A 25,097-nucleotide genomic window follows, 5' to 3' on the forward strand; every position below is an offset into this window, starting at 1 on the left:
ATTTGGATCCCTTGTCTTGGGAGCAAAGAGGACTTGTAGCTGTAATACTGTATCCTTTGTATTCACTAATTTATAAATTTCAGGTATATGTTATTTTGGCCTGAAAATAATTATTCTATTCAGATAAAATTAAAATTACCGTTTCACTGGAGTCTGCTTTTCCCGGTTTTAAAATTTCCAAGACCTGACAAACCCAAAATTTATTTATTTCAACGAAACTTCAATTTTTAATGATCACTACATCGACTGAAATTTCATTAATTATTACCAAATACCTCCAGATTTTTCATTGTATGTAATATGATTAAATATCACGAGACATGCGTTAATAGCTTAAGTATATTGCTTACGAAAAAAGCTATTCCATTCACAATTTTTTCATTTATAAACGGATAACCAATGAAACCATGGTAATATGTAGCTCAATGAATTCCTGTACCATTGGTCGCAATTTTCTATTCATTACATCCCCATCTTCCATTTATCACGCCTCCTGTCCCTCTCATTGTGCGTCAGTTTTCACACCTACTAATTACATTCCGATTAATAGAATTTTCAAACGCCCCTGAGAATCCTGCTATCCGGGAATCAAAACTTTTTCACTTATTTACTGCCCAATTTTTGTTTTGTTTTTTTTTCATATCTTAGTTACTAATTATATTTGTTTTACTTTCCGTAATTCTTCCGAAAGCAGTTCACTTTATTCCGTTTTTCTTAACATTAAGGTTGTACTTTTTATGCAACTTCTCAAAGTAACCAGATAACCTATTCATACTCTCAACCATTAAAATTGGCAAAAGGTAAGTTTCGGTTGGTGCCTCCTGACACCCACAGCCATTATAACACAAAGGAGCTCACTGTGACTGTAAAGACCACTACTGATTTTTAAAAATTGCGTTTACTAGAGAAGGTAGTTTGGGCTGCTGATTGAGAAAACACTGTAATTTTATCAAATAAGAGTACCCGAAGGCTAGCCTAGCTATGTTTTTTCAATCAGTTGCCCAAGCATCTTCTCTAGTGCCCCCACATATAGGAAATTAGGAGCGGTCTTCACACAGGACTTCGTCTCCTTTATTTTTCAATGTCCTGTAGGACATTTTCGAAAAGCTTACCTTTATCACACGTCATGTCAAATTAATGGGTCGGAAATGTTCATCTCTTTTCTGCTATATCCTCGCCGAAAGAAGTTCAATTAGGCTCTCCTAGATTTCCGTAGGGATTTGCCAAATTCATTGATTAACGGTAACTTGTCTTATACACTGAATGTACTCCGAAACCAAAAATTAACATCGAATATTGATAAATGCGATGTTATGGGCCATATATTTTGTTTTGTTTACGAATCTTGTCATGGAAACCATGAAAAGATTGTTGGTAAACATCAATGATAGCAACTGAAAATGGAGAGTTCCAGTCAATGTCAGAGCTCTCATTTTCCAAACGGGTTTCCATGATTCTACTTTAACAAACCAAATGGATAATGATGACAGCAAAGATATACGGAGTCCGGGCGAAGAGGATGCTCCACTGGCCACAACTTCGGTGAGTGAATTTTCTTCGGGAATAATAATCAAAGTCTCTAACACATGTTATTGTTCAAGCGATTCGCTGGTACTTCACAAATAATAAACTAATCAACTGAAAGCAATCAAAATACTATCCCAAATATCTAGGGCATCGTTTTCCGAAATGTTTGGCCAATACCAGGGGGTCTTATACGGGCTCATAGGGCCGCAATATTTACATATACAATCCATCAAGATTCGGAAGTTCTCCCTATCAGAGTTTCAGCCACGAAGGCATTCAGGCTGGTCCCTACGCTCTCCTGACCTCACTACCCCAGATTGGTGGATTTCAAATAAACAAAATTCGTTCCTAATATTAAAGTTTTTTACAGTATTTTGGATGGCTGTCGCATAATTCAGCAAAATTCCTGAAATTTCTATAGTTTTTCTTACGAAACGAACGTACAATGTGCAAAACGCTTGGTTACTGACCGAAGGACCCGGGTTTAATTCTCCAGCGAGGCCTCTGGGCACCCTCAGCCTCACCCAAGCTGCGTGATTTTTCGGGCACAAGATCTTCCTGGGAAACCTTAGCCGGCACAGGGAAAGGAACTGCCCTGGTGGAAAACCTGGTGCCCAAATGCCACATGACATTGGGCTTAACTCTATGTGAGCTCTACCCTCACCTATCAAACCAACCTTGGGTTGAAAACTGTGGTTTTTTGTTGTGTGGCTCGTGTATCTTCCAGCCATGTAGGTCAATGCCCTTTCCCACTTTGATGGTCTGAATATTTCCATCTTAAAATTCACTGACCTTGGCTGTTATCATGCTCTACATATTCATGAACATGTATCATATAATGCCCAAACACTTAAAAATTATTTATCCTTTTTGGAATGCCATATATTAAAAAAATAATGTGATATTTATATTCAAACAAATGAATGCAGAAAAATATAACAGTTTCAGGTTTAACTTTGAGGAATTCCTTCAAGTTTCCTTTTTGCCGGAATACAGAAAATGCAAATGTCTTCATGCAAGCAACGAAGAGAGTTTTAAAATATTTTTGAAAGGCTAATATGCATGAGTCTTTATTTTAAAAGTTAATTGATGGGTCTCATTCAAACATTTACTACACAGCTCAATGGAAAATTTGTAAAGGCTCGCTGAAATTAGGTAGGAAGTATTTTTGAATCTTGTACATCACTTGAATGCTAAGTGTAGCAGGAAACAAAGATAGATCGAAATCGACCCTTACAACAAAATTCATGTACACAGCTTAGCTTGTTTAGTGGGCAAAATTCTATCCTCACTTATGATAGGCGATGAGCAATTAAGGATAGCCAGAAGGAGTTTTATAAGAGGAGGGAGGAAGGATACAGAAATTGCACATCTGGCCAAACCAGTAGTTTATCTACATGTCATTGGCACAACGATGAGTGACAATAGTGGTGACTTTCTATGGTAGTCGGAATAGTCAAACGATCAGGTAACCATCCATCGCGTAACATAGTTGCTGTTGTGATGGGGATTACACCATTAGTTTCCATGTGCCAGTAATACAGAAGAAACAACGAAATTTTATGACATCATTCTCATTAAACAATAACATTCAGTGGCACTATTATGGAAGAAAACACAACAATGCATGCAATATCAGAGTTAGTAATTAATTATGTAATATTTAAAATGTACGAGGGTAAAGTGAAAGGTTCTCGGCCTGGCAAAGAGGTGGCGTTCCAGTCAGCATGAATTTATGATTCTTACCTGGGTAAATGTGTTATTAGTTCGAAAGACAAGTTTCAACTTGTTCTCTCAAGTAGTCTGTTTACACGTATTGTTGCAGTAGACGTCTCTCGTGCTTTTCGTTAAAATGGAAAAACTTGAATTTCGTGTGGTCATAAAATTCTTCGTTTTGAATGGATTAACACCTAAGGAAATCATCCGAAATAGACAAAACTGCTCCTTCAATGCCAACCGTTATAAAGTGGGAAGTGGGCAGGTGAATTCAAACGTGGTCGCACATCATTCAAAGATGACCCACGTGAAGGACGGCCAAAACCCGCAACCACACCGGAAACCATCGAAAAGGTGCACGATATTGTGTTTGCACGCTGGGCGAGTGAAGGTGAGCGAGATAGCTAAGGCCGTGGGGATAACGGAAATAAGGGTGCGAAACATTTTCCACAAAGAATTAGGGATGCGAAAGCTCTGCGCAATGTGGGTGCCACATTTGCTGAATGCCGATCAAAAGCAAATGCGCAAACGATTTTTGCAGCAATTTGTTTGGACCAATTCAAGAGGGAACCGACTGATTTTGTGCGGCGATTTATCAGTATGTATGAGATATGGGTCCACCTCTACACGCCAGAAATGAAACAGCAGTCAAAGCAGTGGGTGGAAGCCGGTGGTTCAGCGAAGCGAAGTCCATTGCACCTGCCGGAAAGGTCATAGCCCGTGTGTTTTGGAATGCGAAAGGGATTTTATAAATTGATTACCTTGAAAAAGGCAGAACAATTACAGGCAGATATTACTCCAGCCTTCTTGATCAACTGGATACCAAAATTCGCTAGAAGAGGCCTGGCTTGAAGAAGAAAAAAATCATCCCACACCAGAACAACGCACCTGCTCACAAAGGTGCGTTGGATATGGGAAAACTACTGGATTTTGGGTACGATTTGCTTGGCCATCCCCCCTATTCTCCTGATATATCACCTTCAGACTTTAAACTGTTCCCAAACTTGAAGAAAATTATTTCTGGGAAGCATTTTGCGCGCATAGAAGACGTTTAGAGGGCTGTAGATGGATATTTTGGATGGATGGCACAGCCTGCCAGACTCTCACTTCCGGAACGAATACTGATGTCGCAGAAACGCTGGAGCAAGTGTGTTGAAGTCAAGGGAGATTATAAAGAAAAAGAAATTCATATTTTAACCGAAAATCGCAGTTTTCCATTGTTTGGCCGAGAAATTTTCACCTAACTTTCGCAACTATCGGCACCACAGAATTGTCACTACCCTAAACAACCTTTCTATGCAGTTTCTTGATCTGCAAGTACATTGTATCTTTCTCCTCAGGAGTAATTTAATTTGAAGCAACATTCCTGTTTGCTTACCTGTACACATTATGGTAGCACATTCAGCTGTGAAACTAAACAGAGGGAGTGAGGTCCATGAGGTGTTGTAAAGCTTGGAGTGAGATGTAACAGAATGGTGCAAATACATATTATAAAAAGCATGAAATTCCTTGAGAGAAAGGTCAAAACCAGGAGAGAATTTTAAACTGCATGGATCAAGAGCAGGATGCAGTCAAATGTTGGGGCAAACTCTTTTTTTCAAAGTATCTAAATCGGAATTAATAATTTTTTAACGCAATTTTTCCTATTCCCACTGTGCTCATACCATGGCAACCCATTAAGATTTTTAGCTTATGCTCTAATCATTAAACCTATTAAATGCATAAAATAATCCTTATCTGCCATTATTCAGTACAAACCCGCTGAGTTGGCGGTGCCGATGAAATGAATGCACGTACCAGGCCTTTTGTGCCCATTCAATATTCCATTGATATATTTGCACAACAAAGAACATTGGCAGGCCCAAAATCCAACAGAGCCACACGAGGTACCCTGCTACGTTGGGGATATCCGTGGCACAAAGACGAGGGACAAGATGGAAGGACGAGTGAAGATCCGCAAGGACTGCTAGGCTAAGTCATAATTCACTCTGGCTTGTATGGATGAGCACTCTAAGATATGAGAGACGCTGAACTGGGTTTAAAACGCGTTTATCTAGGTTCAAGGTGACATCTAGGTCACGTTCTAAAAACCGAGCGATGTCATTAATCTTTCCCGGTTGGTAACTGTCCAAAATTACCAACCAATCGTCGAGATAGGGCAACATGGTACCAATAAAATTATTGCACATTTCGCAGGCCACCACCCGGGTCCACCATTGCATGATGGCCCAGGCTAAACAGTGACCCATAGGTAATCGATTAAAACACTAGTGTATATTTTTTTATGGTAATCTACCGGTTAAGGTAGGTTTTTGGATGGACACAACTACCAAACAAATATTTTATTACTCCTAACAAAACACAAAATTCATCATCCTACTCTATATCAGGTCCCTCTTCATCTCTGAGTACTTTCTTCCTCCCTTCATCCCGTCCATCATCCCTATCCTGTTCCTTCGCTTTCCTCTTTTGCCCAACATTCTCCCCTCTATCACAGTCTTCAACATCCCACTGCCGGTCAACACCCCCTTCATCCACTTTTCCTGCCTCCATAGGATTGCTCCCAACAAACCCCTCTCTTCGCCCACCATACCAAGTACTTCCTCATTTGTTTTCTTCTCTGTCCATTTCACCTTCTCCATTCTTCTCCACACCCACATTTCAAAAGCCTCCAATCTACGTCTATCCTCCTGCTTCAATGACCTCGTTTCCGCACCGTACATAGCTACGCTCCATATCAAAGTTTTTATGAGTCTTTTCTTAACATCCTTACTCAAAGTCCCTGTCATTAACTCCCTCCTCCTTGTGAAAGCCTCTTTGCCTAGCGCAATTCTTCTCCTTACGTCCCTACTACTTTGACCGTGTTGGTCCAAGACACTACCGAGATACGTAAACTGTTCTACCTGCTCTAGTTTTTGCCCTCCTACTTTAATGTTAAGCTTAGCCTTTTTCTTTCTAGAAAATCGCATAACCTTTGTTTTATTAATATTGATTCTCATCCCATACCTGTCGCACTGAATTTCCAATTCACTCAGCAATGCTTGCAGCCCCTTGGCTGACTGACAAACTAAAGCCTGGTCATCAGCAAACCTAACTGATTTTACGAATTCCCCGCCCACTTTCATTCCTACCTCGAGTTCTTCCCATGCCTCTTTGATAATTTCCTCTGCATACACGTTGAACAGCAACGGTGATAGTGGGCAACCCTGCCTTACACCTCTTCCTAACACTGCCTATCCTGACTCCCCGTTTCCCACCCGCACCTGAGCAGTCTGAGACATGTACAGGTTGCGGATTAGCCTCCTTTCCCTCCAATCTATTCCTATTTTCTGCAATATACTCATTAGTTTTTCCCAATTCACTCTATCAAACGCTTTTTCGAAATCTACGAAACAGGCAAATACCTCCTGGTTGTGTTCTATATTCCTCTCGATTAATAATCTCATTACTGCAATGTAAAACACTAGTACGAGGGCGATTCGAAAAGTAAGGTCTCCTATTTTTTCCTATGAAACATCAAATTTATTCTCAAATTTGTGTGCATTTAGCTATTTTTCCACATATTCGCCTTGACGATCAATCACTTTTTGCATCCTTGTAAGCAGCTTTTTAATACCGGCATCGTACCTTTCTCCCACCGCGTCTTGCTTCTTGCGCTTCCTCGTCTGGCTTGATTTCCTGTCCTCCAAGGTGTTTTTTGAGAGCGGAAAATAAGTGGTAGTCGCTGGGGGCAACGTCCGGGCTGTAAGGAGGGTGGTCGATGATATCCCAGCCGAATTCATTGAGAAGGGTGGTCGTTTGATGTGACACATGTGAACGTGCATTGCCATGATGTTAACACACTCCTTTGGTGAGACACCTTGTTGTAACAGAGGACCTCCGACACAATATTCTGCATGGAGTAGTAGCCACTCTCTTCATTAAGGCCTTCCTCTATCTCATGAAGGGTAATTCTCCGGTTATTGCGCACCATCTCGTCAATTGGAGCCACCGTTGATTCCGGCAAACTCGGCCGCCCCGACCGCTGCTCATTGTGGACGTTTTCCCGGCCATCAAAAAACTCCATGCACCACTTCCGCCCGTTTTTGATGTCCATACACTTCTCACCGTACACTTCCACTAAATGGCGATGAATCGGAGAAGCAGTCGTCAGTTGGCTTCGCAACGCGGCGGGAGAAAGGTACGACGCTGGTATTGAAAAGCTGCTTACAAGGATGCAAAAAGTGATTGATCGTCAAGGCAACTATATACAAAAATAACTAAATGCTCGACCTTTCCAACGATGCCCGCAAAGTCGAGAATAAATTTGATTTAACATGAAAATAATAGGGGACCTTACTTTTCGAATCGCCCTCGTATATTTTGTTGGCATAAATGCCTTAAAACTTCTTAAAATCCTCTCTAATCTTTAGTTGGAGGAAGGCATCCGCCAAATGTAACTTTGTTAAGAAAGAACCTGTAGGAATTAACGAGAGGGTCCTAGTGGCATCACGCAACTGGAATCTAGGCTTCCTGAAGTGATCTGTCCAGGGCGACAATAGCCCTTGGGAATAAGGATCACATGAAAGGCACAGATAGGTTTCTGGGTACAGAGAACTCCCATCGGGCAAGGTTCTGGAGATATCTATGAAGGTCAGGGTTGGTGCCATAATCATGGAAGACAGATGGGGCTGAGGCTGGTTTAGGGATGTTTGCCCCCCCGGACACATAAGTCGATAACACTGGAATCATCACATGGGTGATGTATTTCAAAATTAAATATCAAGGTAAATTTACAATTTTTATACACCAATCAAAAAGCACATTCTCTTTCTTCCTCTCCTCTCCTCCCACTTGCCTGACATTATCCCATCTATCATGGTGTTTTGCACCCCACAACTTCTAAGTATCTCCTCCAAGCTTCTACTTATAATACCTCATAAGCTGTTGCAATAGAAAGGTTATATTTATGCAAATTCATCAGGTAGGCAAGTCCAAAGTACAAAGGAAAAAAATCCCATTAGTTTTGTTGACTATATCTCACCAATTAATATCTTACATCCATCACTACCCCATTAGGAGTAAAGGGACATGGAATTCTACTTATTGTAGATGTCCTCAACTTAAAACTAATTTCATGATGTGAAAATTTGATTGTATAACTGGCTGCCAACTCAGTTGAAATAGGACCATCCCAAATTTCAAGAATAGGGTATATACCTAGTTACTTGCTAATGCACTTTACTCAATTGATGAATTTTTTTGTGGCAATCTTCATCACATTTAAGAATTTATATTTTTATATATTGAGTAATATTTATACTGACAACATTCAATATGATTGCACCATTTTTCAAAATTAATAAAATATATTATTATAATTATTATATGATAAATGTCATGAACACCAAGCAAGAACAGTTATTCAAAGAAATGATTAAATAATTTCTCTTAAATAAGAAGCCCTGAGGTAAAAAAATTTGCTCTTGGCTCCATAATAACAGAAGGAACAACATACTTTTCCACAGAATTAATCCTGTGTAATTAATTAACATGTTAGATTATTACATTGCCCCTTTGTTACAATGAATATACAAATACATGCATGTACATCTTCCAGTAAGTGAAGCATAAATTGATAAGTTTACTCTCAATTGAAACGGACGAACAATAACATCCCCAGTATTAATGAAAAAGAAGTGCCTACCTTGGTTTTTAACTTTGGTGCGAGTGAAATTGTCTCTCTCTTCAGGGTGAAAGAAGTCAATTGATGGGGATTGAAAATGAAGAAACGAGCAAAGATCACCAAGATCTTCACCCATGGTACACCCAGAAGCTTTTTGGTGTGCAATATTGGTGGTGGCCCACTTACGAGTCCCTTGCATGGAAGCTGACTGTCATTGTGATTTTCCTTCTCATCTGGGGGGCTATCTGGTCCTCCGTGGGCCCCTATGCTGCCCCTGGGGGTGGCTTGTTCAACTTTGGCCTTCTACTCATGGTGGCCCACTACGTGTCAGCACTGGCAGCATACTGCGCCCTGCCACCCCTCGTTGGCATGCTCCTTGTTGGTGTCTTCTTCAAGAACAGTCAACTGATCAGTGTGGATGGGGCAATAGATCCTGAGATACTGAACCAGACCAGGTAAATACCTTTTGGTGCCAGTGGCTCCTTTTGTTCTTTTCACCATGAACTTCAGATTGGACAGCTCAAGTCAATTGTTGTTTAACTTACATGCACATATATTTGTAGCACTCTTATCTCTATCACTGACTGTCTTGAACTGCTTTCACTCATCAATTTCAGAGTGACAGGACAAATTTATTTATTACTCCATTTTACTGTTCCCATATTATTGCTGATTCAACTCACTTCGGCCTCTCCTTTTTACTGGATTCACTTCCTAACAAAACTGATTAGTTTTTCCGACACATTTACCAATCTAGCTCAATATCTCCTTCCTGTATGTAAGAGGCACATTATTTTGATATTTTGTCGACCTTGTATTTAGTTGATGTTTATATGCATATATCTCTATATGTCTTATTCTATCTGCCACCATAAATTGGCAATATTGTTGTATGCAGGACAATTTTCAAATTAAATAAACTAAAAATAAAAAAATAATATTATATACAACCCTAACTATACTTCATAAGCATTATATAACTGATCGACAAGTCATGATTGATCTACTACACCACTTGTTAAATGGCTGTTCAATAAAAAGGAAGGGAACTGACCCAAGGGCTAAAATGTTCCTTCCTGAAGGTACTTGGCACTGACCTTGGTACTGATCCGTGCTGGTCTAGGCTTGGACCCAATAGCACTGAAGAAGCTGAGCACCATGGTTCCCCGGCTGGCATTCACCCCTTGCCTGGTGGAGACTGCTACCATTGCCCTCGCCACCCACTTCATCCTTGGCTTCCCCATCATCTGGGGCCTCCTTGCAGGGTGAGTCACAGGGACAGAGTCCCTCAGGGCACAAGTAATGGGCCATGCTTTCTAGCTATTACTGCTGGGTGGGTCATACTGATTGAGCTCCTGGAAACAAGTCATGTTATACTGATTTAATAGCATAGGCACTCTCCTTAATGAGTGGTATTGGACCATCTTTGCCCTCTTCAACTCCTCCATGCAACAGCCATCTCACTCCTTCAATCTAGAGCAAAGCCTCCAGCCCTGGTGGTTGCCGCGTAATATCCTTGCCTGCCAACCCAGAGGTCACAGGTTTGATTCCTGCCTCTCAGGGTTTTTCCCTATCATGGGCTTGAGGGTTTGAAATGATACTATTGTTATATCATTGTAAAAAGTCTTATATAAAGGCCAAAGAGTTGCTTTTGGATTAATGTTAAATAATAAAAGAAATGGGCTCTCTTGTTCCCAAAACCCTATGCTTTTGCAGAAAATCCCTGTTATAGAGTGTTGACGATAAAACTTTACTTGATTCTCCTTGGAGGCATCATGGTACCCACTTATGCATGCAGGCTGCTGACAAAAGACTTGTTAAAGAGTCAGAAAAATATTCCCGAAGGATAAATTTGTGGGACAAAATGGGAGTTTTACATGGTAAATGCCTGATAGAAATGTTTGGCAGTTTCTGTATGTCTCTTATAGAAGGACCCTGGGCCAATTGATGGCAAATTGGATACGTGCCATAATTTACTTTTTTAGTTTGGTCACTCATACCTACGATGATATTTTGGATAAACCTTTACTCTCCCTCCTCCCATTGCAGGGTGCAAATGTGGACCATGCCCCCCTATCCCTACTACTCCCAAATTATATGATGTTAATTTCAGATGGCTCCGCTGATGAAGTCTCTTAAATGAAAATAATGTATCATATTTACTCAACTTCTGGCATGCATCATTTCATCAATGAGTCTCAGCTTTATCAAAAGATAAAATAAAAGCATAGTCCACTCTATTTATATATCATTCTTCTGTGAAAATAAAGTGGTCCCCTGCTCTCTGGCTATTTTTGATGTCCCACTTCCCATATCACATTTTATGATATAAACAAAAAATCCCTGCTAAATTCAAAAACAGATATAATAATGAAATGCTTGGCTCTTGCTTTGTGCTCCTTAACAGCTGAGTTATTTTATGGGGAGCACTTGAACCCAACACTCCGTATTCTTATCTGTCACTCTAATCAATCTCATTGAACATTTTATTCTTATGTCTAAGATAAAAATCTAATCACAAGTTGAACTTTTGCTTAATGTAGGGCCTGTTAAATAATATAGAAGCGAGAGAGTCCATTTCTAAACCTCATTATCAAAATCTTACTCAATCCTCAACTCACTTCAACCATGAACTTAAATCATATTTCTCAACCTTTGCCCTCTTCTCCTACACTAAACCAGTGTATTTTCCACAATATTCTCAGTTTTTTTAAATTTTAAATTAAATTTCAATAGCCTCTCCCAAATTTAGTACATATTAAACAAAGTGATTTAAAATTCCTCTAATTGTTCTTTCCTACGTTTAAGATGCAATGTGTCTATGATAAATCAGGGTCATGATATTCTTACTTTTGTGTATGTTTTGTCATGTAGGGAATATGCATGTGTTGTCATGATGGAAGACACATCTGCATGACCTGTTAGGATCAGGGTAACAACATTCTCCTCATAGTTAAGTCTAACTAGTGGTGATTTTTAAAGATTAAAATTTTAGTATATCCATGTGCAGTTTTAAGTGGTGCATGATTTAATTTTAATGAGTCCAAATTGGAGATTTCAAAAAACAACAGACTAGTTCAATACAGGATATATATGATGGAGGAAAAGATTTATATTAGACCATGATGTATTTTATTGAATGGACTTATGTTAATATTATTATTAACAAACACCTTTTTGTTTTACTGATAATGAAATAATTCCTAAAAATGGTCGGCGCATGTATTTTCTAATATAACTGAAAATAAAATAGTTATGAAGAAAGGTCCGATTGAAAATTTTGTTAAAACCAAATTGACACCGACTTTAATTTTGGAGCACTTCAATAGCTCGAATCAATCAATTGATAGCATTTTATTGGAAATGGACATCTTATAATGAATAGAAACAAATCAGTCCTTTACTATGAACATTGAAGCATTTTTATAGCTAAAGGACAAGTTGGTGGGTTGAATTTTTATAATTGCCATTTTATTTTTATTGTTGCCATGATTCCAAAACTAAGACTAACCATATTACATGTATGTTAAAGGTAGATCAAGTTATATAAAATGAAAATTTCTACCAACTCTCAAAATACCATCAATTTTAGAAAAACTTTAAATCACAGGAGAATAAATATAAAAGTTGAATGATTTAGACACATGAAATACTTATTGAAAGAGGAATTATTTCATGCATTACGTGTATGTTATTGTAATGACGCATTAGGTGCCCATAATTCAACCACATGAAATTGTGCATGAACTTTAGGAGTGTTATGGGAGCAGTATCTCCAGCTGTGACAGTGCACTATCTTCTAGCTCTTGAGGAGAAAAACTATGGTAAGACCAAAGGAATCCCAACTCTTATCATCGCTGCTTCAAGCATTGATGATATCCTTGCCATCACTGTGTTTGGAGTCATATCTGCAATCATATTCTCAAGTGGTGAGTGAAGAAAATCGTGGGTATGGTATTTTTAGCAAACAATGAAACACTTTCCTAAGTGCGCAAAGAATGTTTACCTTATGAAATAAAATCAAAGTCAAAGAGAGTTGGAATTAAGTCAATTATAATATAAATTAAACTGAAGCAAACCTCAATTTTATAAAAAAGAATGAATAATACAGGTCTAAAGAATGAAGAGTCAAAGAATGAATAATACAATAAACTTCATGGAATTATACATGAGACTCAATATTGGGATTAATTGCATTTCTTCATATACATATACCTATTAGGAGTTTACTGCAGGAAAATTCAATAGGTGTGTTGTGATTTCAACATTTCCAGAATAAATTCAGAATTAGCCCTTTAATTTTTATTTTTCACGGAGAAAATTGCAACTTACCAAGCTCTGAACTCTCTTAGTAGTTCATTCACTGAATAATATACTGATTTCATAGTTCCCAAAGTAATTCAAAATTTCCTATAGAATTTATTTCAATAAGCAAACTAAAAATATAGAAAATATTGTTATTTAATTATATAATTTTTTTATCCCCATTAGTCTTATTCAAGTTAATTTACTTTCCTGGAGTAAGGAAATGTTCCCACAAGCTTAAAAGCACATATAAATCTTATGTGTTTGTATAATACATTTGTAGTAAATAGAATACACTTATTTTGGCAGTAAAATCTATAATTTGCTGGTTAAAAACTGACAACTAATGTGTTCCTGAGGTAATGGGATAAAATACACAAGTGGATTTGCATCGATAACTGAACTGGGGATGGAGTTCATGGTGACAGTGAGAGGGTGTGGGGGTAATGGATTTGTGTGCATGGTGGGGCTTTTAGATGGGATGAAGGGGTAATGGGGCAAAGGGGAGTTAGTTGTCTTGTGCCACATTAATTGGGCATAGTAACAGGAGAGAAAGGGCTGGAAGAACATTTATTATCCCCTTTAAGGGGCAAGGAGCTTTAACCATATCACTCTCTTTCACTCTTTCTCTCACCTCATGAGTTAGGGTAGTGGCTATGACCACTAATTTCCACTAATTCTTCCTTTCATTGACAGTGTGAAATCTAAAAAATCACACATATCATGTACCTACCAGGTGTCGCATGCTTCCGACATATATGTGAAAGACTTTGTAGAATATGGTAGACCTGGTGATAATATACTCATTAAAAACCTTTTTAATTTATTCCTTCATATTGTGGGAGAATGGTGTCCCAGTGTTTGGCTATTAACCATAGGGTCCTCAGTTCAAATTCTGAACAATGTTTTCGATCACCCCAACCTAAAATCCAAGCATTGTGATTTTATTGTTAACAGAAATTTGAGGAAGAATGAATGGTGACTCAGGGAAATACAGGTAAATTGGCCCCACCACTATCCAGTCAAAGCGTTGATTTCACACACCTTAAGGCTTAGTTCAGGGTGAATTCTACCCTTATCCATCAAAAAACCTTCAGTTTGATTAACATCAATGGAACTAAACAAATTGATGGATTGGCTCATAAGACGAAATATAAAGAAAAAATAGAGGCCATCAAGGGCTAAGCATTAATAAGAACCAATTAAAAATTTTAATTATATGACCAGTAAAGTCAAAATTCTGGAGTTAAGTAAGGAAAATCAAGTAGGATTAAGTTTTTGACACTCCACATATCTCAATGGCGCACTGACTGTTTACTTGCTCACAACACCATGTCCCATTATTTTAACACCCACTGGGGAGATTGAATGATAAGAGAAATGAAAATGCATCAAGGAGGAAGATATCATCTAGGAGCAAAGAACATGGGGAAATGACTACAGTGTTTAGCATTTAAGTGTCCTTTCATTAGACCAATCTTAGACATTTCACAATGACATTTAGTTATACATCAAAAGTTTAATATTGTAATATGCATTACTTGGATTCTTGCAAGCACAGGTTCTGTTGTCCAGAAGGCCCTCACTGGACCAGCAGAAGCTTTGTTGGGGGTAGCCTGTGGGTCGGTGCTGGGTGTTGTGGCTCTCTACCTGCCATTTGACAATGTGGTAAGTAGAAATATGGACAATGTATAGTTAAATAGATAAAATGTTAAACACAAGAAGGATATTTGTTAATATTTTTATTCAAATCTAATTATTATGCTATTCTTGAAATTATTAAAGTATCTCAGTGTTTTATATGCATTATTGCAGTATGTCCAAATGCATGTAAGAAAGTTTTCCTTAAAAATGCATCAAAATAATAATCAATAAGTTAAATTAATACTGGATTCAAATGAATTAAATATGCTTTTTTCCATTCCCCTTGCCATTGCCATTTTTGCCATTGCAAAAATATTCATAGGAATAATAGAAAGTATGTATGCATACATGCACTTAAAAATCTAGACATGTTTTCTTGATGTGATTGAGAAAATATCAAAAGTTAAATCATTTTTTTAGCAATGAACACATAATGTTGTAATATAGATATTAAACTGCTCAGGAAAACAATATACAGAAAAAGTTGATATTTTTGTGGCACAAGATGTAAGCAAAGAAAATGAAACAACATATTCATTCATTTATAGAATATTTTGAGCTATATGATGATAGGTGATGGTGATAAGTTGACAGTCATGGTTGATTCAACACTTGGGTGGCCTATGAAATAAGATTTTGATTGTGTTGTTTTCTTTTACAGGATCATGTGGCATTTTACCGGGGTATTATTCTGTCAAGTGGTAGCTACTTTCTTGTACTTGGGAGTCAGCGGTTAGAAATGATTGGAGCAGGTTTCATGGCATCCATAGTATCATCTTTCATTGCAGCCTATGGTTGGAAAAAACGGAACTGGCAGGATGGAGGAGTCAGTAGACTTTTTTGTCGCATTATAATCAACAGTAATCACACAAATATGGTATAATTAGTCATGAGATAAACTCCACAAAGGGCTTTGGGACTACCCATGGTTCAGTACTAACAATTTGAAGTCAATTTGCCATTATCTATGCACTTCCTTCGAATAATAGTAATAATAACAAATGTGTTTCAACATTAATCAAGTTCACATATCACAACAGTGATGTTCCCTTAAGATCATTTTTGAGGGCCCATAAATTATTGACAGTAGCTATGAGAAATATAAATATAGACATTATAGAATCCCTCTTATTTGGTCTCATCTTAATCAGCCAGCAGTTTACCCATTTTCATTTCCTGCGGATGGAAAATCATAGACTTTCTTTGATAGTTTTATTTGGAAAGTGAAGATGCTAAGTGTTTGATAGCTTTCCATTGAAAATTAATACTTTTTTCTTTCTATGGTACTGAAAATTACCAAACACAAAAAATATTTTGTTTTGTATTTTTTCCTTGAAATGGCATTGTGAATGGTTTCGAAGGACCACTCATTTGCTTATCTTGTTGGGGGTCCATACCCATGGAGGCCAAATAGAAGGGAGTCTATAGTAGCAAAATAAGAAATAATGACTATTTCCAATTGAATCGGCAACTGTAGCTGGTGCTTTACAATTCAGTTGCATGTTATTTCTTTTTAACTTAACTGTTAACTTCTTGTATTCCCTGGCAGTATGAAATGAATCCGTGAGCATTCATCGTTTCATTTCTGTCATTCCTTAGGCTGTTATTTGATTATGAGGGAATTCAAATGCTAAGAAATAACACCATATAATTATTTTTCTAATGGATAACAGGAATTTAGTTAATTCTATGCATGGCTGCCTGGAAATTATTTTTGATAACATAGTCCTCAAGGTTATTTTACATGTAATCAAACAGGTTATTCATCCTTAAATAGCCTTCCCTGTCAAATTAATTTCATTTCGTACTATTTTTGGAAGATCCTGTCTTTCTCCAGTTCTAAAATAGTTACTTCTTTTTTAAAACTTAATTTTTAATTTTTTTCTCTCAAACAGATGAGTGAAATGCAAAGTTTAAACTACTACAGCATTATCTAAAAGAAGGTATGAATGTAACAAGAAACCGAGAGAGTTTTCATTAATGAAAGCAATACTCCACTACCACAGCAGTCATTTGAATGCTGGTTTTGCAATTGAAGGAAGAGCTCACCCTGTATGAAGGCTTATAGTTGTAAAATCCAGAAAACCAATTATAAAAGGGACAGTTCCTTTAACTGTGCCATTTGTTATTTTCCACAATGTTTTTCTTCCCATTGTAACTCACATCTGGGGTAATATAAAGACATCATTGAGGATCGACCGCAGAATTCTTTGGTTTGCAGTCAAATGCATTGCCCATATTTAATGAAACTTTTAAAAATTCTGAGGTTATCTATTAAAGATATAAAATTGACATGAAAAGAGCCTTAACAATAAAAGGTTGATAAAATCTCCTACATTTGCCATACTTGAGAAGCATCAGGGTTAATTAACCAGGTTGAAACCAAGAAAATTCCTTCATAAAAACCCTAAACCCTTTAAAACATCAGACTTAAATCAGAGTTCATGTACACTGTCACATTACTTATAAAAATGCTCCTGATATGGCCAAGCATTAATTTAGCCAAAGGAAAATCAAGGGAAATTTTAACATACTGATTCCCAATCTGTACAGTCTACATGCTACATCATGCTTTATCCATTCAGAGACATTTTCCATGTTGTACTAACAAGATTCCCATTTATCTATGGTTTGAGAGAAAAAATATAATGAAATTATTTCACAAAAACTCAATTATTTTATTGGAAACCAGGAGACTAACTCAATGGTGTTCCCTCAACAGAAACCAGTTCAGCACGGTTTCACAACTGCTTGGTTGGCAATGCAGCATCCACTATTTACTCTAATTGGCTACCAGTTGGACATGTCACAATTTCATTGGCATGATGCCGCACTCCTAATAGCAGTGATTGCAATCGGTCTTGTGGTGAGTGGTTCAATATTTAGATGACCGTGAATGTACCTACAGTCATGAAACAATGTAAAACAAAATAGATGAGACCATAAACTTGACATAAAGTTTATGGTCTTGGCTATGACATCATCAAGTATGCTCGCGAGGACATCAAATGTGATCAAGTTTACGGTCTTGGCTACTCCGTTTTCCTTTTATTATCCTGTTTAAAGCTATCCAACAGAATAAAAGTAGTAGCCTGGAATGTGATTCCAGATTTACACATACCATCACTCACAAATCTGCCATTTGGTGAATTCAGTGAATCTTGTGTCACTTATAGAGGATGGTGCAATTTGGGCATTTTGATGATGAAACTTAGACAAAAAAAAGAGAAATTTCAACTCTTACATTAAGTTTTAAGCATGCTGATGTTGAAATTCAGAATTTTAAAGAGTGTGAGTGGTGAGTTTGCAAAACTTACAAGCTGAGTATGTTTGGGCATATATTGTGTCCAAGTAAGCATGCTCATACCAACAGTGGTAGGTACAGAGATGTGCATTGAAAACTTGGCAGCAATGCATGGTAGTAATAAGGTGATGTGGCCGAGAGCTGAGGTAATTTGTCAAATTGGGGACAGGTAGATAATTTGGTGAGGTAGGATATTCAGGGAATGGAGGAAGAAAGGATGAAGAGAAACGCCATTTTAGCATTTGCTTAATGTTAGCAAGAGGCGTCATGGGGCCCATAATTTAATACCTCATCTTATGTGATGTAATCTCTAAATAGCATCAGAGTAGGGGTTGAGATGCTTTTGAACTGTCAGTCAAACTTGGACCATTGGGGTGAGAAGCCAGTACCCCATCACCCTGACACATTTTGCGGTAGACTTTCTTCTCTGCTTAACCACAAAATAAGGGACTGGCTGTGACCATTGTTATCCTTAACATTTTCTGCGTGCGATCCAATTGATGATGAAAATGGTGATTTTTTTAAAGGTTCAATTAATCCATAGCTGGAGGTTGGAGAGCTAGTGACATTCTACAGGGTTATGTATGATTTGGGGTTCACAATATTTTCTGCTGTTAGCAGTGATGATAAATTTTAGATGCTGTTAGTACCTTCAAATAACATATATTGACTGAAGGCTTTCATTGTGAAACTAGTGAGTAATATAAGCATTACATTGCCAACAATAGTTTTACTGGGTAAAAAAAGGATGCAAATTAAGACAACTTTTACAAAACTTTAGAAAAGGATAAACTAAAACAGAGTCCAAAGGCATAATCATGATTGGAACCCTCTGCCTGTTAGGCAAATAAACTAAACACTGGGCCAAAACATTTTCAAAAGGCCTTGAGAATGCATGTAATCTAGAGAAGACAAATGCAGTTAATTCCCATGGTAATGAATGAATTCCATGGATTAGAGTTACAATAAAAAGAAAAAAAATCATCAAAGGTTAGAAAAATGCAAAGTAAAAAAAAATTTGTGAATATTTCCTTAGAAAAAATTATATTTGTTTTTGTATTGAAGAATAATGTACACTTTGAAATATGTATTATGCACCCTTAATAGGTATTATGCACAAAATATATTAAGGTAAACATATACACAACATTTTTGAGCAGGGAAATGCACAGAGTAAAAATCATTTGCCTTGACCAGGAATTGAAACTGGATCCGCTTATTCCCTGTAGACTGCTTTAGCCATTTGAGCCAGATATATCCTCTTTTGCTGAATTTTTACTGGCTTTAAAGAAACAAGATGTTTTCATGTGGCTTTAAATTACAAGATATATTTAATATTGTCGCGGTAGTCCAGTGGGTAGAGCGTTGGACTGCTGACCGGAGGGTCCCGGGTTTGATTCCCAGGCCAGGCACTCTGGGCACCTTCAGCTCCACCCAAGCTATGTGATTTTTCAGGTAGTACCAGATCTTCCTGGGAAACCATAACCGGCATAGGGAAAGGAACTGGCCCCCCTAACCTGATGTGTGAATTTCACTCGCCGTATAAGGCTTAGTACTGGGTGAACTCTACCATCACCTACTAAACCGACCTACGGGTTGATTACTGTGTTTATGGTTTTGGTTTATTTAATATTTGTGGGAAATGGAGAGGGGTTTCTGGAAATAGAGCAACTTAACTGAAATAAACATTGGCCCTGAATGTTATAAATACAACATAATTGAGTCGCTGATTAAAAGAATTAATTATAAAAATAAACTTCATTTTTTATAAAATTTTGGGGCTTTAAAAGGAAATAAGGAAATAGATGTTGTGACGAAATGCCATACATACAATGTCACAGGCGCGACATACATACAATGTCGTGCGCGACGCGCCACAGTCAAGGCGAATGATTTTTACGCTCTGAAATTGTTGCATTGAAATGCACATTAGCGGATGACTCCATTAAAAGTTACTGTGGCGGCATCTCCCGCAGTTTCTTTGGAATTTGTTCATTTTTTATATTTTATTTCTGTACATGAATGACTTCTCACTGTGATATCCTACACAACTTAAGAGCAGCATGCAAAAATCCATCATATCTGGCTGGCAGGTATATTAATGAATGTACACTGAAATGCTCAGTTTCCTTTAATGAAATCGTAGAAATAATTTCATCAAATTTTTGATGAAGACTAAAATCGAAATGCATGAATTAATGGGCAATTTACACTAGTTATCTGACAATGGGCTCAAAGAGAATTAAAGTATAATTCAGTTTCCCTGAAACCTGACAGTTTGCAGTAGCATTAGAAGTAACTTTAATAATCATCAGAAAATTTAAAAATAATGAAGCAGAATTAACTTAATAATTTATAATTTTACATATTTTCCTAATTAATATGGAATAACTAAAAATGTTACTTCAATTAAAAGAGACTTTAGCTATCCAGCCGAACACAAGCCTCATATTGGACTGGGTAGAACACAAGGAAAAAAACACCTTTCAATGCCTTCATGAATGAATTTCAAAAGTAAAATAGTTTTACCATTGACTAATGCCCTATTTTTCTCATTTTTGGTTATTAATCTGGGCTCCTGAAGATACGCATGGTGACAACATTTTGTGCAGTGTTTGGATCTAGATTCAACCTGAAGGAGCATCTCTTCATAAGCATTGCATGGATACCAAAGGCTACAGTTCAGGTAGGCAGTCACATGGCCATAGATCCCCCATGAAGGAAGTCTTGATGAATTTCATATGGAAAAAGAAAATAATTCTAGTTTAGTATTGCATGCTATGATGACAATGATATGAGTGATTTCAGGTGTACTTGGGACTAATGTTTAATTTTAGAAGTTTCCAGCTACTATAACAGATAATTTATTCTAATTGTACTCGGTAAAATTGAGATATTTAGAAAATTGAAGCACAATTAAATGGTTCTAATATTATTATAGTTTCCAAACAGTGAAATTTAAATGCACACCAACCATATTGGGGTATATTCAAACTGTGTTTATGGAGTAACAAAATATTTGGTAGCACCCTCCCCCACTTTTATCAATTGTATGTAACCAATGTTAAATCTTTAAAACATCATGGTGAAAAAAAAGGTCACATTTCCTCAATACCAAAAATTTCATCTCAAAATTTTACTCCATTGTTCAGCTATCTCCTAAAAAGTGATGTTTTGGAATTTAAAAATTCATTCTGGACTCAAATTTGTGATTCTGCATTTTTATTATGGAAGTTATGAAATAAAAAAAATATTATGGTAACAAATAACAGGTTTAGTCAAAACGGAATACAATGTATCAAATGCCAGTAACATATTGCACTCTCTTAGGAGAAGTATCACATGGGAAGAGACAAAATTCTGCTGAATTAACAGATAGGATAGGCATACAATTTAACACATTCTTGATACAGATTCCATGGTGTACCACTGGGGTGGCAAAACTTGTATTTCTTCCTCATGGCCTTAGAGTTAGATTAACCTGATATAAACGTGTTGGGGACACTAAAATAAAGCTTGCAGTGGGCCCTAATATTCCTTAAACCAGCCCTGGGCAGTGTATCCCACAAAGCTCAAGTTGCAGTTAACTTATTGGGATCAAATTGGAGCGGTGAATAATTGTAATAATTAAGAATGACTCATCTGCTATAAAACAAGAGCATTTTCATTTGTAGAACAAATTTTGAAGGACTCAAATTATCGAAATTAACCTCAGTTCATCAAAAACTAGTTGCAAAAATGAAAACATAAAAAATTTGGGTGGAAAATATCTAATCCCTTTAAAATTGCAATATTAGTTCTTTGATATATGCATGAACTGCATATTAAAACAGTTTAATTCTAAGGGTGCAACCATTTAATTCAAAGAGACTCATAAAAACACAAGTGAAACATTAACTTCAACATATTCAAAGAGAAAAATTAATTAGTCTTCACCTGGAAGAAATCCTATATCAACCAATTTCTGAACAAATGATATGATTGGTTAAAATATTAATATATGATACATCAGAGTGAATCTCTTTGAATAAGCCAAGTATATGATACTAATGGGTACAGTTTGATTTTAAAAATAGCATTACAAATTATATAATGAGAAAATGCAATTAAATTTGAATTCCTAGACTAATTAATATGCTGCCATTGACACTTATGCCACAATGAACAATGCTGTTGCGGTAACTTGAATGTACGAGGGTCATCCGGAAAGTAGTACCCGTTCGTGAAATAAAGACACAAAAGTAAATATTAACAAACATAAAAAATTTTATTTGAAAGAGGATACTTTAAACTACTTCTCAACATAATCTCCAAGCAAATTAAGGCATTTGTCATAACGTGTGACAAGTTTCTGTATTCCTGCTGCATAGTCCTTCGCCGCCAGCTCATTGAGATACGCGCATCTTGCACAAATTTTTGCATAATGCAGATGGTGTTTAACAATTTCATGAACAATTGTTCGAGAAACATTGGGAAAATGCTCACAGATGTCATCAATTGTGACGCGCCGATCGTTCCTCACGAATTCGTCAACTGAGCTCACCAGTTGGTCTGTAATGACAGACGGTCTCCCCGAACGCTCATCGTCGTGTGTGTTCCCCCTCCCCATGTTGAAGTTGCGACACCACCGCCGAACAGACGACTCGTCCATTACATTGTCTCCATACACCTCCTTTAATTGGCGATGAATATCACATGGGCGAACGTTTCTTGCATTGAGGAATTTAATCACTGCCCTCACTTCACAACTGGCGGCGTTCTCAATTTTTTTAAACATTGTAAACAATCACAGAAACAACACAGGCAATGCTAGCGTCACGCAACTTGGCTCAGAGAAGGCAGACAAGCCACTGAAGCTATCTGACCTCGTCCAGCGGCTACTCGCGTCGTCAGCACTTCATGCGGCACGAACGGGTACTACTTTCCGGATGACCCTCGTATCTGCAGCATCTTTCAGGAGAGAGAAAAATCATTTTCATCTAGTAAATGCAAATTGAGAAAGATTTTGATAGTCAAAGTTAACTTACTATCACCTAATTGATATATTTACTTAATTCATATTTTAATATCTTTATGTTCCAAAGTTGTCATGTTGTAAACTCATTTCCTTAAAAAAACTGACATGAGCTGTTCCCTGATACCATTGATATGGTATATTTCTTTACCCACGCACATCTGTTGCACATGTGGTATAATAACAAATGAATAACTCCAGGCAGCTCTGGGTCCGACGGCACTCAATCTGGTGGAAAAGTTTCAGAGAAGTGACCAGGAGTGGTCATATGCCAAGAGCATACTGAATCTTGCTGTGCTTGGCATACTGATCACGGCACCACTTGGAGCAATTGGGATATTCTTCACGGGTCCACGACTGTTGTCAAACAAGGTGGGATCCGAGGCATTGGAAGATTCCAAGACAGATATCACCCATCCACCCAAGCCAATCCCTAGGAAGAAATCTTTATTCCGTAAATGCTGTGATGAAAAGAGAGAGGAAGATGTCGATCGTGTCACTTTCTACGAACTTCACAGAAACAGTGTGCTGCTGGCATCAGAGGGGGCCACAATGCGCAGTTATGTATGAACAATGCTTGAGAAAACTTTAAGAAGGAAGTGGGTGATGCAAATTACTTCATACAGCAACATTGGGTGAAAAGCATATCAATAATTACTATGAAAGAAGCAGTATAGGAAAAATCTTTAGAGTCACTTCATGATCAATTAATCCATGTTTGCCTTCTGTGTTAGTTGACTGACCTGACAAATGATGCTGCCAGAAAATCACTGTAAAATATTTAAAATAATTAGAGAGGAAAAAATCAAATTTAATGGAAACAACACACAAGTGCATTGGGTCTCATTCAAAGGTTAGATATGATACATACCATTTAAAGAAGTAATTGCACATTTATATTGAGTTGATTAATATTCATTTATCTAAAAGACAAAATATCCCAATACCATAGTTTTTACATTGTTTGCCAAGAGTATTTAATTTTATTGGTTAAGTAGGTACCCATGTACATGGAGCATAGTGGTGAATTCGAAAGGAAAGATTGACCTTATTCTGTGAATGGGCACGATTCAGCATTGTCATACCCATTAGGCCTCTATCCATATATATCCATATATACATACACACATTCAAACACGAAATCCCACCAAACGGCAAACAAATACTAATTCACAAAGAAATAGATATAAGGAAAAGAGATAGGAACACCTATAAAGGACAAACACAGTAGGGGTGGGGATTCCTTATATCTATTTCTGTGTATATATATATATATATATATATATATATATATATATATATATATATATATATATATATATATAAGTATACATATAAATGTATGCATACATATATATGTGTATAGAATTGTTTGATGTCCATATTAAATGAGTTTGTATTGTTACGCTACATTGATGATATTCTTTGCCTGTGGACAGGGTCAAAATGCCAGTAAGACTTCTTCCACTAAAACCTTAACAAAATCCATCCAAATATTTTCTCCCATAAAAAAGATGTCAACGGCGCAATTAACTTCCTAGATCTGGCAATTACCTGAAATTAAAATATGTGAGTTCTCTATTTACAGGAAACCCTCATATACAGATCATATAATTCTCAATGATTTCCTCCACAACTTTTTCTTACAAATGTGCAGCCCTCCTCTTGATGATCTACCAGTCCCTACATAATTCTCTTTCCCCCACAAATTTCAATAGTGAACTTAGGACAAATATGAATATTGCCCCCGGCAATGGGTACAACTCAAACCAAGTGGGAAAAATACTTTAGAAAAAGCAAAAAGCAATGGCCATGAGTGCAATTTCCTCCCCTCAGTACTCAACACCTAAAAACTTCAAGTGGTGTTTGATCTCATTCCTAGGAGATATCTCCCATTAAAAAAACTTCAAATCATCTTCCTA

General features: G+C 37.1%; 2 protein-coding genes across 2 annotated transcripts in view; one reads left to right on the forward strand and one right to left on the reverse strand.

The window, feature by feature from the left end:
- The first annotated feature begins 1,473 nt into the window (after window positions 1–1,473).
- LOC139698595 (sodium/hydrogen exchanger 9B2-like) lies at window positions 1,474–23,745 on the forward strand. Its single transcript, XM_071597437.1, has 9 exons — window positions 1,474–1,542; window positions 8,975–9,363; window positions 9,991–10,173; window positions 12,662–12,837; window positions 14,775–14,881; window positions 15,519–15,683; window positions 17,550–17,723; window positions 20,746–20,847; window positions 23,377–23,745. The coding sequence occupies exons 1-9, from the start codon at window positions 1,474–1,476 to the stop codon at window positions 23,743–23,745; spliced, it is 1,734 nt and encodes a 577-aa protein (XP_071453538.1).
- LOC139698957 (proton-coupled folate transporter-like) overlaps window positions 23,036–25,097 on the reverse strand; it is a 29,655-nt gene continuing 27,593 nt past the window's right edge. Inside the window, exon 6 of the transcript XR_011703033.1 lies at window positions 23,036–23,111. The gene's annotated coding sequence lies outside the window, so the exon portion shown is untranslated. The remainder of the gene's footprint in view (window positions 23,112–25,097) is intronic.

Source organism: Hetaerina americana, unplaced genomic scaffold (genome assembly GCF_022747635.1).
Source record: "Hetaerina americana unplaced genomic scaffold, ioHetAmer1.1.p SCAF_9, whole genome shotgun sequence".
Classification (NCBI taxonomy): domain Eukaryota; kingdom Metazoa; phylum Arthropoda; class Insecta; order Odonata; family Calopterygidae; genus Hetaerina; species Hetaerina americana.